At 38.9% G+C, this 15,633-nt stretch overlaps 1 protein-coding gene across 1 annotated transcript in view; it reads left to right on the top strand.

The window, feature by feature from the left end:
- LOC121944090 (metal transporter CNNM4) overlaps positions 1 to 15,633 on the top strand; it is a 56,309-nt gene that overhangs the window by 15,282 nt on the left and 25,394 nt on the right. The window contains 3 exon segments of the mRNA XM_042487763.1: positions 3,524 to 3,667; positions 4,812 to 4,946; positions 8,016 to 8,185. Coding sequence (XP_042343697.1) covers positions 3,524 to 3,667; positions 4,812 to 4,946; positions 8,016 to 8,185 — 449 coding nt within the window.

Genomic DNA, 15,633 nt, shown 5'->3' with positions numbered 1-15,633 from the left:
GCCTTTCATACCCTCAGGTAACAAAAAACAAACAAAAAACAAAAATCGGTATCTTATCGGCCACAAGACGCTGGAAATGATCAGTTTATCGGTATCGGTTGAAATAATCATTATCGCGCATCACTTATCAGAAAATGAATTTTTTTTATCACATTAAAAATTATTGTGAGTGATCTGCTATGGCACACATCTTGAGGGCAGTTAATAAAGGGTTGGGTGAACTAAAGCATGTTTATATGAAAAAGTGAATGAATGACATCAGAGGTGACCAATCTAAACATCTGACAAAGTCAAGGAGCACTGACGGCCATCACTGTCACCTCAGCTCACAGTCTGTAGAGAGCATGAGTGACGGAGGGGTGGATTTTATTTTTTTTAAAAGCCTCACTCCTCCGTCTTGTCGGATTCTCGGTCGGATAAGTGACAGCTGTTCGTATTTCTGTGTGAGCCCGAGGTGAGCGTGAAACATCTCAGCAGCTGCAGACACACAGGAGCTGGGTGACTTTGTGGGTTTTTTTAAATTGTGGACTCAGCTGACACAGGTCAGACACTGGATGCATGAAGCAGCCTGTACTTGGCTGAACTTCCTTGTACACTGTCTGTGTGTGTTTGTGTGTTTGTGTGTGTGTGCTCTGGAGGAGTCAATAGACTCTCAAGTGACTCTCCAGTAACTGGGGGTAAGTATGTCCCCCGGGGTCCTACTTCCTCTGAAATATTGACTCAGCACCACAGGGAGAGGTCTCGCACCCACACAGAGTGCCTTTTCCATTACATGATGTCTCTATTTTTGTTGCTACAGTGATCTCGTGTGGAATGAACAGCGAGCAGCTAATGAACGCACTCAGAGGCTTTCTTACTGCAGGACACTGTTGACTAATGTTCCCCATCACGGCAAAATCACACCTTAAATGTCCCATGAAATGATATCACTCCTCCTTTATGTGGTTCACGTCATGATTAAAACGAGATTGCAGGGTGGAGATGACAACCCCACAATCTTGGTGTGTGCTGCAGGCGTCAGTTGTCAAATGTTGTGTTGCACATCTCTTACACTTAAGGTCATTATCACTAAAAATGCAGTTTTCCTGGAAGTTCAAGTACCTGTTTCATGCAGTCTTGCAGAATTATGTCACATTTAGGGATGTCTACATCAGTTTTTTTGTCCCAAATGCAATGTCCTTTTTTTAAAAAAAATTTTTTTGGCTTTTACCTTTATTCAGTTAGTATGAAAGGTGGAGAAAGAAAGGGGACGGCATGCAGCAAAGGGCCTAGACTGGAATCGAACCTGCGGCTGCTGCAGCAAGGACTTAGCCTCTGTACATGGGGCGCCCGCTCTACCAACTGAGCTAGTGGATGCCCTGCAATGTACTTTTTTTTTTTGAGTAATAACAAAATCTGATCTGGTACTTAATGGAATTTCAGAATCAGAATGTGGTTTTATTGCCGAGTACATTTACATAAACAAGGAATGTGACCTTGTGTTTTGGTGCAAAACAATTAATATAAATGACAGAATAAAACAGTAAATTTAAATAGAATAGAACATAAGATAAAAAATATAGAAGCAATTTAAATATAGAAAATGACAAAATAGAATATAAAAGATACAAAATGTACGTACAAAAGGTGGAATGGAGGGACTGTACAGTTTTTCAGAAGTAGAGTTGCAATGCAAATATCTTAAGTTTAAATAGTTAAAGTGTGCAGTGTACAGAAATTCAGCCCAGTGTACATTAATGTAACGCATAAAAACTGATTTAGCTTAACATTAATATAATGTATTTTTTGTGACATACCCAGTAAATCCTGCAAAATTTAAATAATTCTCTCCGTCTTCTAAAAAAGATCCTGAATTTAAAATGAAACAGCCCTCAAGCTGTCATGAGTACTGTTTGGGGTTTTTGTAACTTAGCCAACAATGAATGTCCAGCTTCGCTGCTTCCTCTCGAGACTCGAGCGTCCAGACTAAATAAGCAGGACATCATCCGCCCACCGAGACATCTCATGTGGTGACATCACAGGCTCCCACAGTAAAACCGGCTCTTGTGGGAAACGTATTCCTCAAAGTCCCTCTGCGCTATTCATGTGGTAAAACCAAGCAAGGTCAAAGCTGAGAATGTGTGGAGTGTGTTTGTGTCATCGTGCCAGCAGCGCCCATTACGCTAGGACATGCAGGCAGACATGAAGGACACACACACACACACACACAACAAAGACAAAACACTTATAGCCTTTGGTCTAGCTTTAATTGCCGGTCATATGAGCTCTTTGTAAATCCCATTGATCTGCTGCTCTCTTTTTGGAAACAAAGGCAGTCGATGGACCTTTGTATGATTTCTCGCTCCCCGTGCCTCTTTTTTCTCTCTTGTTTTACGCTTTATCACAGCTTGAAAGCTTGTGGGATTTTTAGGTGAGAATGAGAATAAAAAGTGCGACAGTGAAGACAGCTCCTTCTATATTTAGAAATCAAAGCGTCCTGTGGTTTGAATCCAATCTCTTAATGGTGTGTGTGTGTGTGCATGAATGAGTGTGTAGATTAAACCAGTTGCCTGCGTGTGTATTTCCATATGTTTGTTTGGGTGGAGGGGAGGAAATTATCCACTGGGGGGATCAAACCCCCAGATATCCTCTGAGTGCTCCGCTCTGGCACCATCATTAATAATTCAGGCCAGCTCTGCTCTTGTTTGGACGCGAGTCTGCAGCCGGCCAGCGTCCATCTGCACTTTGAACAGTTTGTCATGTGAGGAGTTGAGCAGGGTGTGTGTCCCAGTGTACATATGTGTGTGTTTTTTTATTGTACAGTAACGGTCACGGCCAAAGTCCAGACCAAACCCCAACTGTAACACATTAACAGGCTATTTGTGGTGCAAGCAGAGGGAGTGTGCAGATGGGTTAATGTTAGAGCAGAGCTGCTATCAGCAAGGAATTCATCATGACGGGATTGTTTGTCATGATTGAAGGGCTCGCCAGGGGTGTATGTCGGAGAGTGGCCTCAGTCACGTCAGCTTTATGAGTCCTGAAACATGTGACTGCGACTGAGGGGCTGAACAAGTTCGCCACAATCAACCGTTAATAGTTAGCATAGAGATATTAATCAATGATGCTTTGAGCATGATGTCGATTAAAACTCAAACAAAGTGTCTGAATCTGTTTAATGTTCGAGTAGTTTTAGGGGAAAAAAAAAAAAACCAAACAGCATTTACTGTACATACCAACATATGCTTTAGCTCAAGCTTTTGTAGTCTAATAAATAAACAAAAAATATCCTCACAGCTGTTTTTCTTGTTTAACAGAGAAATGCAACTGTTAACCCTCTAAACTCAGGTTTCTCTCTTTCACTGAACTAAGAGCTCAAAGGGATAGCTCACCTCCAAAATTAACATTCAGTCTTTATCTACTCAGCCTCATGGAGGTGGAAATTTGGGTGAAGTTTTATAGTCCAAAAAATTGTAGGCGTCGTACATCAGCTGCAAAAATGCACATCGCATCAATCCCACTAATGATTGTCTTTGTTCCACTTTAGGAAAATCCCACCTGGCCATCGTCCAGAAGGTCAACAACGAGGGCGAGGGAGATCCGTTCTACGAGGTGTTGGGGTTGGTCACCCTCGAAGACGTCATCGAGGAGATAATTAAATCAGAGATTCTGGATGAATCGGACCTTTACAGTGAGTCTTATCGCTGAGCTTGTCCTCACTCTCAAAGCAGACGAGGCTATTTTGCGACATGTATTTACTTCTTACAATTTCTATAACTTTAGTTTTTTATTGTAAACAGACTATTTTAAGGTATGTGGACTTAAGCATGCGTTTACAAGTTTAAGAATTACTTAAAAAAACAGCTAAGATTTTTAAATTTCTTTACCATACTTTTAACACCTGGATCGATATCAGTTTTCTTGCTGCCTTCAGATGCTTTTCACCAGCATTTAAACCTCTGATACCGGGGAAAATTGGTTTTTATTTTTTTTAAAAAACACAAGAAAAGTAATGAGCAACTTGGCAAGAAATGTCCTGAAAACTACAAAAAATAATTGAAAGGTGACAAGGAGATGATCACAATATTAGCTGGGGGGATTATTAGATAAAATCAAAATAATTAAAAAATGTCCAGAAGACCATAGTAGTCTTCAGTAGATATTTATAACTATGTCACAGAAAAAAAGAGAAAAAAGTTTTTTTTTGCCACTTTATTGATGTCATTTTCTTTTAAATGTTTTTTTAAATTAATTTTTTAATTAAAAATAACTTTTTATTTTCTGACTTTTTTTTAGATTTAGCCATTTTGACTCGGTTTCTTTCAAAAACATGGGTGGTGACCAGCAACTTAACAAGAAATGGCACAAGAATGAACAAAAAATAGGTCAAAAGTTACATGAAAAATTACTGGAAAATATGCAGAAAAGTAAAAAAGTAGCATAAAAACAAAAAAAAAAACCCAAGAAAATTGTCTTAAGAAAGTGCTAAATTATTCTTTTTTTCTGTGACATAATTTTAAATGAATGATCATAAGAATTCTAAATATAGTTTTCCGGATGTTTTTCTTGACATTTTTCAGCTAATCTTCAGGTTAATTCCTTGTCAATTTTAACCAAGTTGCTCGTTATGTTTTTCCAATGTCTTAGAAAACAATTAAATCAGGTTTTAGAGGTTAAAATGATTGTAAAAGGCTTGTGAATGCAGCACAAGTTAAGGGTTTAGCTGCTATGAATCCTGAACAGCAAAATCTTAATCTGCTGATTAAATAAACCTTTTGATCTTTTAACTATTTATGTTTTTAATAAAAAAAACTTGTGTGTGTGTCTCTTCTCAGTTGATAACCGCACCAGGAAAAAGGTGGCGCCCAACAAGAACAAGAGAGACTTCTCGGCCTTCAAACACGAGAGTGAATCAAAAGTAAAGATCTCCCCTCAGCTGCTGCTGGCTGCTCATCGCTTCCTGGCTACAGGTGGGAAATGCACTGAAACAAGCGTGCGTGCACACACAGACGAGCAGCCGCTGACCGCAATATTACAGCTAGAAGATTATTTATAACTTGTGAACTGAGTGTGCATTCGCACTTGTGTTCGATATGTAGCCACTACATGAATATCCTCAGGATGTCAGGACGTGATGGATTCTGTCTTCTGTCCGTCTGACAAGCAGAGCAGGTCCAGACATGCAGAGAGGACGTTTAAATGTGTTTATTTACTCGGAGGGTCTATTTGGGATCTGAGCAGTATGCCTGCCTGAGGACTCTGGACCTTTGCCAGCTGGATGTGATGCCTCACCGCCGCTACAAATCACTTGAGAACGTGTCGCAATATGTCTGTTAGCAAGCGTTAGTGGAAATGCTCTGCCAGGAGCAGTTAGCAGGAGCTGTGGCTAGCATGACGTAGCACTTCCTCATCTTACAGACACTGTGGTGGAGGAGCTCGCCAGAGTCTAACAGCACTGCAGGCGAAACGTCAGTGTCTGCTGACTGTGTTTCTGTTTTCTTTCTCAGGATAAAGGTTTCAATTTTCTTTCCTGGTTCAGTGCACAAGGATGAGATTTTTTTAATTTCTCAGTTTTCAGGAAGTCACAGTTTCTTTTTTTATTTTTTGTTCTTGTACACATCAGTGATCATTACACTCGGCTCTTTTTAGATTGGGTCAGGTCTCTGATGTCATTGATATCTGAAACTGAAATATTTGTAGTGTCTTTGATCGCTGAGAGATATTTTCCAAACAGGAAAGTCAGAGGATTTTTAACAGCTTATGTGTTTTGTTTTGTCAGTCTTTATACTTTTTTGGGAGCTTTAAAAAAAACAGGAAACAAACCAGAAAGGCAAAAAACATACAGAGTGTAAAAAGTCCTGCAACATTTAATCTTAGTCGCAGCAAAACACTCACAGTCTTTCTTCTTGTTTTTTTTTTTGTGAGTGAACTTGACGACTTAATATGTAAACCAGAATGAAAGCAGTTTGTCTGCCTTTTCAGTCGATGAATGCCGACATTGGTCATATATGCCTCACCTCTCACTGTGCTTTGCATCAGGTTTTGTTTGCAGGGTGGACCGTTTCTTTGTTCTCGGTTTGGGTGGGGTCGAAGGCACTTATGGTTGAGCTCTGATTGCAATAGTCGGGCCTGTGACAGTTGAGAAATGCATCTCTGTAGATATGTCACTGTCCGCCTGTAGGCTAATTTCACCAGCTGTTTTTATGCAACCAATAGTGCAAATTCCAAAGAAATTTGGGAATTTTTGTTGGGAAAATGGCTGAGACAGTTGATCAATTATCAATATATTTTGCTTATTAGTTATGAATCAGCTAATTAAATAATGCAGTAATTGTTTCCCCTTTACATTTCATCATTCAAACATAATTTACATTGACAAAAAAACAAGCACAAATCTGCAGTAACTGCCACCACGTACCTGCATATATCTGCTTGTTGCCCCTTTCTGCTAATTGTTAGGAACAGATAATCAGCTGTCTTTGACTTGTTTCCAATTTTTCAATTTTTCCACAAAATCCTGAGGAAAACCTGCGTATCCATGTGCCTTTTTGTGATTAACCATCACCATTGCTCCCCCCACCTCCTTTTGCAAACACCTTCACAATAAAGCACTTAACCTTCATGCCAGATTTAAGCCTCGTAGGTTAAAACTCTGGCTGACAAAGTATGGGGAAATGTTTGTGGACAGACAGCTGTAGAGTCGCTGGTTGCAGCTAAAGACACAATAAGAGACAAGATACATCAAATACAAAAGATGCACAGAAATAAAAAAAACAGGTATAAGGAAATCTATCAATCCAAGCATTGATAAGCATCTAGAGTTTTGACATCATGAGACAAATGCAGATTCAGTGTTACGTTTCCAAACCTGTCAGGAGTTATTTCAGGAGGATGACAAATCCTCCCTTTGTGGGAGTTTATGTGTCTATGGTGAGGTTACTTTTAGTTCCTTTTCCGCCCTTTTTTTGAAAGATATTTGGCCTCTCCTTGAACTAACAATTGCCCGAAATTGTCCACAAATTAAATACTAACCATTTAGTCAGTTAAAGATGAGAAAATTAGCAAATTAGTCGAGGTTTATCAACAGAGGCTGTAGCATCAGTGTCTTCCAGGGTGTCTGCAGGTCCTTAAAAAGACTTGAAATGTCCAATCTTATACATATTGGGTCATAAAAGTGATTAAGTAGTCTTAAATTTTATTTTGTGAAGTATTAATTGCTACAAAAATAATTTAATTTTATGTCTATCTTTATGTCTTATGAGCCTAATACTTAATAAAACCTTGCACAGACCACATACATCCTACTTACCTTTATACTTCAGTTCAATGCTTGAATAAGAAAAAGGTGGTTAAATTTAAGTGTCTGATACCTGTCGACACGCCGATCTTCACCTGCACACGTGTATACTGGAAACTTTGGAACAATTTCTGTAGACTGATTGACAGAGAGGCTGCTAATGATTATTTTCAATACTGATTAATCTGCAGATTTGTCTCAAAATGTTAGAAAATACAAATAAAAAAACCCAACAAAGACTGATTGCATGTGGAAGCTCTAAATTTTTATATTAATTTATGTTTTGTCCATTTATGTCACTTAAATCATGACAAGCTTAATGCTCTATTTACCTTGATTACTTGATCCTTGTAATAATTTGTTTGTCAAAGAAAAGTTTAAGGCAGCTAATATTAGGCTCCTTTGTTAAGTGTAGGATCACCTGTTGTAAAAGTGATGTAGTTGGCACACCAGTTTATGTAACTGTTTGTTTTGTTGCACAACAGAAACAGGTATGAATGACTCATCTAAAGGCGCCTGGATGAGTGACGCCAGCCGATTTGTTTACAGTCAGAAAGCACGTGGTACTCACGTGTGATATGAAACAATTATATTGTTGCATATCTAGAATTTTGATTTTTTTAAAAATATGTACTGAGCTATATCAGCAACAAGAAATGTGTTATGGTGTAGTAAAAAAAAGAGAAAAAAATCTTAATTTGTGCCATTTTTACCTAAAAGTAAAACTTTCGTCTTCCTGCAGAGGTGAGCCTGTTCAGCCCGTCTCAGATCTCAGACAAGGTGCTGCTGCGAATCCTTCGCCACCCCGACGTGATCCAGGAGATCAAGTTCAACGACAGTGACAAGCGCTCGCCCCATCACTACGTCTACCAAAGGGGCAAGCCCGTCGACTACTTCGTTCTCATCCTGCAGGTACACAAAGATTTTGTGAAAGATGGTTGCATGTCTTCTGTCTGTGAGTGCTTGTTGCTTCGGTGTGGGTGAAATAGCAGATCTGAATGCAAAAGCAGTGCGATCTTCTAGAGCAGACCGATTTAAAACAGCCCCTCCCACACATGCATGAACACGCCAACACGTGCAAAATAGGAAAATATCTAGTTTTCTTCCAGCTGTCACATTGCTTAGCCTCTTTGTTTACCGTCAGATTCAATTGCAGTAATTATGTTGCGTCTTTGTTTTGTCTTCAGTGTGCAAATAGCAACTTTCTTGGATGCTAAATGTACCTCGTTTGAGTTTCATAGTTTATACTTGACCTTGGGAAATAACAGCTGTCAGCAATCTGTTCAGCAATCTGAACATTTAGTGCCTTTTTGGAGATGTTGATCATCACATGATTTTCATTTTGCCCTGTTGTCCTGAAAATGAGATATTCAAATATCAAAGTGGTCACACAGAAATACATGAAATGACCACGACTTCTTAACACTGTATTACATGATGTTGACACGTGATGTCTTGAGCAGTTCTTCCCACAGAATTAAAATCTGTGGTTGAAGCTGACACCAGACGGGCAACAAATTTTCCTTTTGTGTGTATGCGTGTGTGTGTGTGTGTGTGTGTGTGTGTGTGTGTGTGTGTGTGTGTCCTCTCTAAATTTTGAGTTTTTTTCTGGTCTGTGAACGCAGTATGGGCGGAGCTCATCATTAGTTTTTTTTTCCCTCAGCAGCACTTTGTGGAATTTGATTAGTGGGGATGATAATTGATCCTTTGATTTGATTAATTCAGATTAATGGACGAGAGGAGCAGCTGCTATAGACCTAAGTGAAAGTCAATTCTTTTAGAACCACTGCAATAGAGAACCCCGGAAACGAGTCCAAAAACCCTGACATCTGTTGGCATTGAAGCACATTGGCATTGGTTCCCTCGTCTCAAAGTCAATGAGATTTTTTCAATGTGTTTTTGGTTGGATGCTTGAAGTAACATTTTGTTCTATTTCATAAAATATGTTAGTAAATATCCTGTGTGAACTATGAAGCTTTTACGTGTCTTTAAAAAGCTGGTTGTTAATTTGTGGCTAAATGAGACTACAGAATGTTATCATGACGAACCACACCAAACACGGCTTTACAGGCTCGTAGTGGTGGCGACGGGACAATAGTGTAGTTCGTTTTAGTCCAACATTAGCTTTTTACTTCCGATGATTACATTTAGACTTCAAAATCCTGAAAGTGGTGTTCATTTGTGAACAAAACGCGGAAGTATCATAAACTTTTTATATGGTTATTATCTGCAGTGATCCTAAACCCAATGGAAAAATCCCATTGGTTTTTGGAAAGGGAAGCAGGGGGACGTTAGCTTGACCTACTGAAAAACGTCATCCCTGGGACGCTCTGTTAGTGTATATTTTTTATTTTAACTGCGCCTGGCATTCTGCTGCTCCGTCGCTGCCCAGAGTCCGCTCTGCACCCCGAGACTGTGCTGCAATATGGTATACACGGTTCAATACGGTATACATACAAAATCTGTGTGGGGAACCCTGGTCCAACAAACACAGAACTTTCACCCTGGACACAGCTGTTTGTGTGCAGTGTGAAACTTAATGAAAATGTTGATTTATTTCGACTTACCTTACATATGTCCTTTACCTAGTGACATCATATTACATGACATTTTTACATCACTTTACGAGGTAGTTACATCCTGTACGAAATAATCATAGTTATTTTAACCAAAAACACAATCTTCTCCTAAAACTAACCAAGTGGTTTTGGTGCGTACAGTCAGCCGTGCCGCCACTATGTAATTTCAACACAGTATATGCCCCCACCATGAAGAGATTTAAAAAAAAAACAAAAAAACAACAGCACATTTTTAAACATCTAATGTTACTGATTGCTTTTTTGACTTCTTGCCCATGTTGGTTTAGCAGTTGAGTTTTTGTTATGATTCGAACTTGACATAGTTTTGTAGCAAGCTGTTGCACAAAAAGGGAGAAAAGGTCAGTGAAAAGTTGTAAAACAAGAGGAAGGATTAATGGCTTTCACATGATTTCCCACATACGGTTACAAAATAATCCCACCGACAGTTCGTCAGGGGCCAGTGTAGATGGTGTAATCTTGTAAAATTTGATCTCGACAGTCAAGTCTGAATTATAACCAACTAACGTGGTCTTCCTTTCCTGATGTCCAAATAGTTTTGAAAGACCAGTTACAGACGTATAACAGACGTCTGACTCACCGTGATGAACACATCCCGCTCTCTGAATGTCATATTTTCATTGTCTCAGCCTGGATAAAAGCTGCACAGCCTGACTCTTCTTCTTTCTTTCCTTGACCCTTATCTCCACCTCCTCCCCCTCTTCTTCTCTCCACCTGTCAACTCATCCCCTCACACAGTGCATCTGGAGCTTAGCGGCATTGATCGGCGTGCCTTGTAGTTAAACGCGGCTTTGAGCTGCGGTTTGTGACAGATGGCGGTAGGCGTCGCACGCAGCGCTGACCCAACAGGGGTCTCGAAAGTGTTGATACAGCAAAGTGTGTTGGTGTTCGCCTTGACTTTGTGTTTGTGTGTTTGAAACATTCAAAATTAAGTCAATGAACAAAACAAAATCTTCCAAGAGTGCTGTTTACTGCCAGTAAAAAGTTCCTAAATGGAATCAGTTATGGTATCATTAAAATTTGAAAAAATTTGAATTATTAAAAAAATTAAACCCTTAAATTATTATTAAAGGGTTAATATTCCCTCAGGGCCCTAAATGGCAGTGTAAAAGTCGCTGACTCACATGATGTTTGGGCAAAAAGTAAACTAATGGCTGCAAATGATCTGGAAATTTCCAGGAAACTTGTGGAAATCTTCCAAGGGAAGTTGTGCTCTGGCATTTTTGAAATAAATTAAAAATCCCTTTTAATTTCTTATGCCTTATGCCAATGGCCAAGGCCGGAGGCATTATGTCTTTGGATTGTCTGTCTGTCTGTACGTCCGGCACATTATTGTGACTGCGATATATGAAGAATGCCTCAAGGGGATTTCTTCAAATTTGACACCAACGTTTACTTGGACTCAAAAATTAGCTAATTAAATGTTGGTGGTCAAATGTCAAAGTCTCTATGACCTTGTTTGTCTCATTCATGTGAACACAATAAAATATCTCGAGAAAATATTAAGGGAATTTTTTCAAATTTGGCACAAATGTTCAGGTAGACTCAGGGATGAGCTGATTAGATTTTGGTAGTCATGTCACCGAAAAAAAAGTTCAATGTGACAATAAAAAATTTGGGCTAAATTGTCGCTTGATGTCAATCTTGGTTGTTGTAAAATTGGTCTTAAATTTAATTCCAAGTGGCATTAAAAAGTCTCAAAAAGCCTTAAATGTTTATTGCCTAAAGCGGTATGAACTGTATTATGCTGTGTTTGTATGTGTAGTTATAACAACAACAGTTTGAAAGTCACAACTGATCCAAAGTCGATCAACTCTAGAAGGAGATTAGTCGGCTGCTTTAAGGGTTTTAAGAGGCACGTTTGGTGGAGAGCCAAACTGGAGGAGCTTAAAGTCACATTTCACTAAAAACCTTTTCAAAAAATCATCGACTCCAGACTCCTGCTGCAAATGTTTTTCTGTCCTTTATGTAGCATGCCAAAAAAAACAGTTTGGGCAAAATTTGAGTTTGCTTTTGCCCATAAATTCTTTGTACAGCAATCTTGCTTGGTATCTGTTTCATCAAATATTAACTTTACCTTTATTTGACCTTAACGTCTATTAAATATTTACAAGCAATTAAGTGAGTGATTAACAGCGAAGGCGCAGATAAGTGCATTCAGAAAAGCACACAAAAAGAAGTCCACATTAGTTTGGTGTTTATTGTTTATTTGAATCACCATTAATTCTCACAACATGGGAAAACTTAAAGAGCAAATCAGTTTGTAGAATTTATACTTAACCTCTAAGAAAGCCCAAACTGCTGCTGTTATTTTTATTGGTGCTATTTAATAAAATAAAAAAAATGGGAAGTGGGGAAGAGGAAAAAAATCAGTTAATTGAATCATAAAAACACCGTAAAGGAGTCTATAAAAGCTACACTAAACCATAGTAATAATCTGACCAGTGCTCTCTTTGTATTTTTCCAGTGTTCATTCATGCGGCTGTGTGGCTGCATAAATGAATAACCAGAAACATTTTACATACAGGATGTGAGTAAATAGGAAGTCCCAGTTTAACGTCCTGTTGGATAAAATAAGCCGAGCTGCAGAATTGGCCCTCTAGTAGCGTTAAATGTTGACACACATGAGAAAATGAATAGTGGATTCACTGTGAGAAGCATTAGTAGAGTGGCAAAGAGTCAAAATATCTGGTAAATGTACAAAAAATTCAAAGGTTATGCTGAGGATTTTTTTGTACATTTCATTATATTTCAATAATAGTTCTAATTTTGGGGGAAAATAAACATAAAGGAGCAAATGTCAGTAGGCGGGTTTCCATTACAGATTTTTACGTTCACAAGGCTTATAGTGGGTATGATCATATTCGGGATATGGTGTTTACATGAGCACAGAGAAATTGGTTGATTCATATTCACTGTATACATCCTGGTTCCTGTCAGAGTACTCCAGCCAGAATATTTGGGTTTCTCATGAACAGAATATGGTGTTTACATAATCAAATATATAAACAGGATACTGCACGAGCCTGATCGTAAACAGGTTAATCATGTCCATGTAAATGCACGCCACAATACTTTGTGGTCCTTTTTTTCGAACATATAATAAAAAAAAAACAACAAGAAAATTCACAAATAAATCAAACGAGCCTTACAGCAAAGTGCAATGAACAAAAACAAAAAGATAAAAAAAGAAGGCCCAGACAAAACCTAAACATCAATCTCAATAAACAAACACTCAAGCCTCTTAAACTTAAATATCTTATGTTTATAAAGTCGGAAGAATACACACTTATTTAATCCTACACACACACACACACACACACACACACATATATATATTTACATTCTATATAAACAACTTCCATAATTTCATATACAACCCACTATGGTATGGACAGGTAAACCAGTTTTTTATATTAATAAATGTTTGGAGGAGTTGAAAAGGGGAGAAAGGACAAAAGAAGTTTCAGAAATCTGTGACCTTGGACACACAGACAGATCCTAAAGGTCCTATGTCCTTTAATGTCCTAAAGGACATGCTCTTCGTTAATTGATCCCCATTATATAAGCTGTAAGTGGAGGGAGGACACTTTACTCTCCTGCTGTCTGTCAGCTGTCAATACACTCCTGCACCTCCCCTCTGCATGCTTACACACTGTGAAAACACACAAAACTCACAAAGCACGTCTCCTGTGTCCACGCTGTGTACATGTACACGTGCGTTCAAATCCCACAGGGTGGGAAATTACACCTCATTGTCTTAATCTCACTCTTTCACACACTTTTACTTCCCACGCGTCGGTTACGTCGTTGTCCTCAAACAGTCATTAGCTGGTTAGTTCAGTAATCTGTGGATCATTTCAACTTTCTCCCGCCGCTCGTTCTCGGTGAGATTTTCACCGTGGGAGGCCGGATATTGTCGAGGATGTTGTGGAGAGACCCCACATGTGGAGTAATCCGCTGAGACCTTTTTGGAGTTGCAGTGGCATTAAGTGTCAGTTTGCCAGGGAGGGAATTTTCCACCGGAGAGAGAGAGATGCCATCAAAACCAGTGAATACTTCTGGATTCTGCAGAAAATCCTCTGGATTTTAGATGAATTTTAAAAACAGTAGATGGACTGATCTCCCGTCTTTACTCTGAAAGTTTTGCTTTCTGTTAAAATTCCCAGATTATGTTTAAATCGCGTAAAACAATGTTAAATTTAAAGTCAACAAATTAATGGCATGAGATTGGTTGCAGGTATAAACACTTTCTATTCTGGGTCTCTATATAAACACTCACTTTTAATAGACACAGATTATTTTCAGTAGATCCTGCGCTGATGAATATTTTATTTCGGTAATTACAGATACACTGCAGACCACTCAATGAATTATTCATTTCCAGTTTCTCTGAAGAGACTCGGACTCGCCGGTGTGTTGCAGAGAATCGGGAGTTTGTGAGCTGCTCGTATTTGTCCTGTAAACAAAATTATACTCTCGCATTCCTGGAGAGCTTATTTGGAAACAGAAGTGGAGAAACAGACAGAGAAGAGGTAGTGAAGAGGGAGAGAGATTATTTTAATTTGATGTTTTGACATTACCTTATTGGTTTAAAAAAATCTACCTAAAGTGAAGTGTTGGTGTTGGTGTCGAGGGAGCACTCGCAACGTTTTGCATGTTGAGAACTAAAAAGAAAGACTTGCTCAGAGGAAAATAACCTCTCGTAGGAACTGAATTTCAACTTCATTGTAAATTTTTTAACATATTCTAATCTGAGGGAAGAAATTAAGGACGCTCGTGTTTGCATTTCCTAAAAAATATTACAAGCAGGTTCCTTATGTGGGATTTCTATTATTTTGTACAGTAGAGTGCCTGAAAATACTTTTTCTTTCTCTCTTTCTTTCTTTCTTTTACTGACTTTTCATTGTTTTTGGAGTACCCCTCCGCTCCCCTCACGTTGGGGCCTTAGGCAGGGGCGTTTCTAGGATTTGAGGACATTCGGGGCTTGGTGTGACCTCTGTAGGGAGGTCGGAGGGGGGATCATCACACTTGTAATTGTTTGGATAAACAAGCTCTATTTTGATGTTTTTTTAATTGCATTTTGCACGTTATTAACCCTTTCTTTCCAGAATAGTTAGGAATTTTGATGTTAAAAATATCAGTCTTCCTTTCTTTCTTGACTGCATTTTTTTTCTAAAAGCCTTGCGTAAAGCCGTTCATTGCGTTTGAGGAAGACGCTTGAAATGATCAGTTGACTCAAGTGATGTCACGTGAGGCAGGGTCATTTCGGTTAAGCTCGAAAAAGAAATGTGTTGAAATGGTTAGAAAGAAGCGAGCTGACCAGAGCTGTCGTCCGCTCCTCATCTCACGTCGTCACATTGCGGGTAATGTATCCTGCAGGCTACATTATTGATTTCTTCTACAGCACTGATTTTCATCATTTTGCTTTTTTCAAACTGTACATCACGAGTATAGTGCAAAACTAAACAGCGAGCACTCCCACTAAGACGGCACCGTTAAAGTAACACAACGACTTCAGGTAAATCTGTTAATGAAGAGGTTTGTTGAGGCACTTAAAAATCAGAGCGGGCAAACTAACGGAGCAGAACAAATGAAGCAAATGTCTTTGTATTTTTTATGTTTTTGCATCATGTGTGTTTGCATGCCTGATGTGTGAGAGTCCGGCAGTACGCTCATGGGAACAAAAATCTTCAGAAACAGATTATTCACTGTCCCTTTTCCACTCCTTTTATAGTGTGTGTACATTTGCGTGTGTGTGTG

Source organism: Plectropomus leopardus, chromosome 6 (assembly GCF_008729295.1).
Source record: "Plectropomus leopardus isolate mb chromosome 6, YSFRI_Pleo_2.0, whole genome shotgun sequence".
In the NCBI taxonomy this organism is placed as follows: Eukaryota; Metazoa; Chordata; class Actinopteri; order Perciformes; family Serranidae; genus Plectropomus; species Plectropomus leopardus.
The sequence above is the reverse complement of the archived record's forward strand: the minus strand, read 5'-3'. Positions and strand labels throughout refer to the sequence as shown.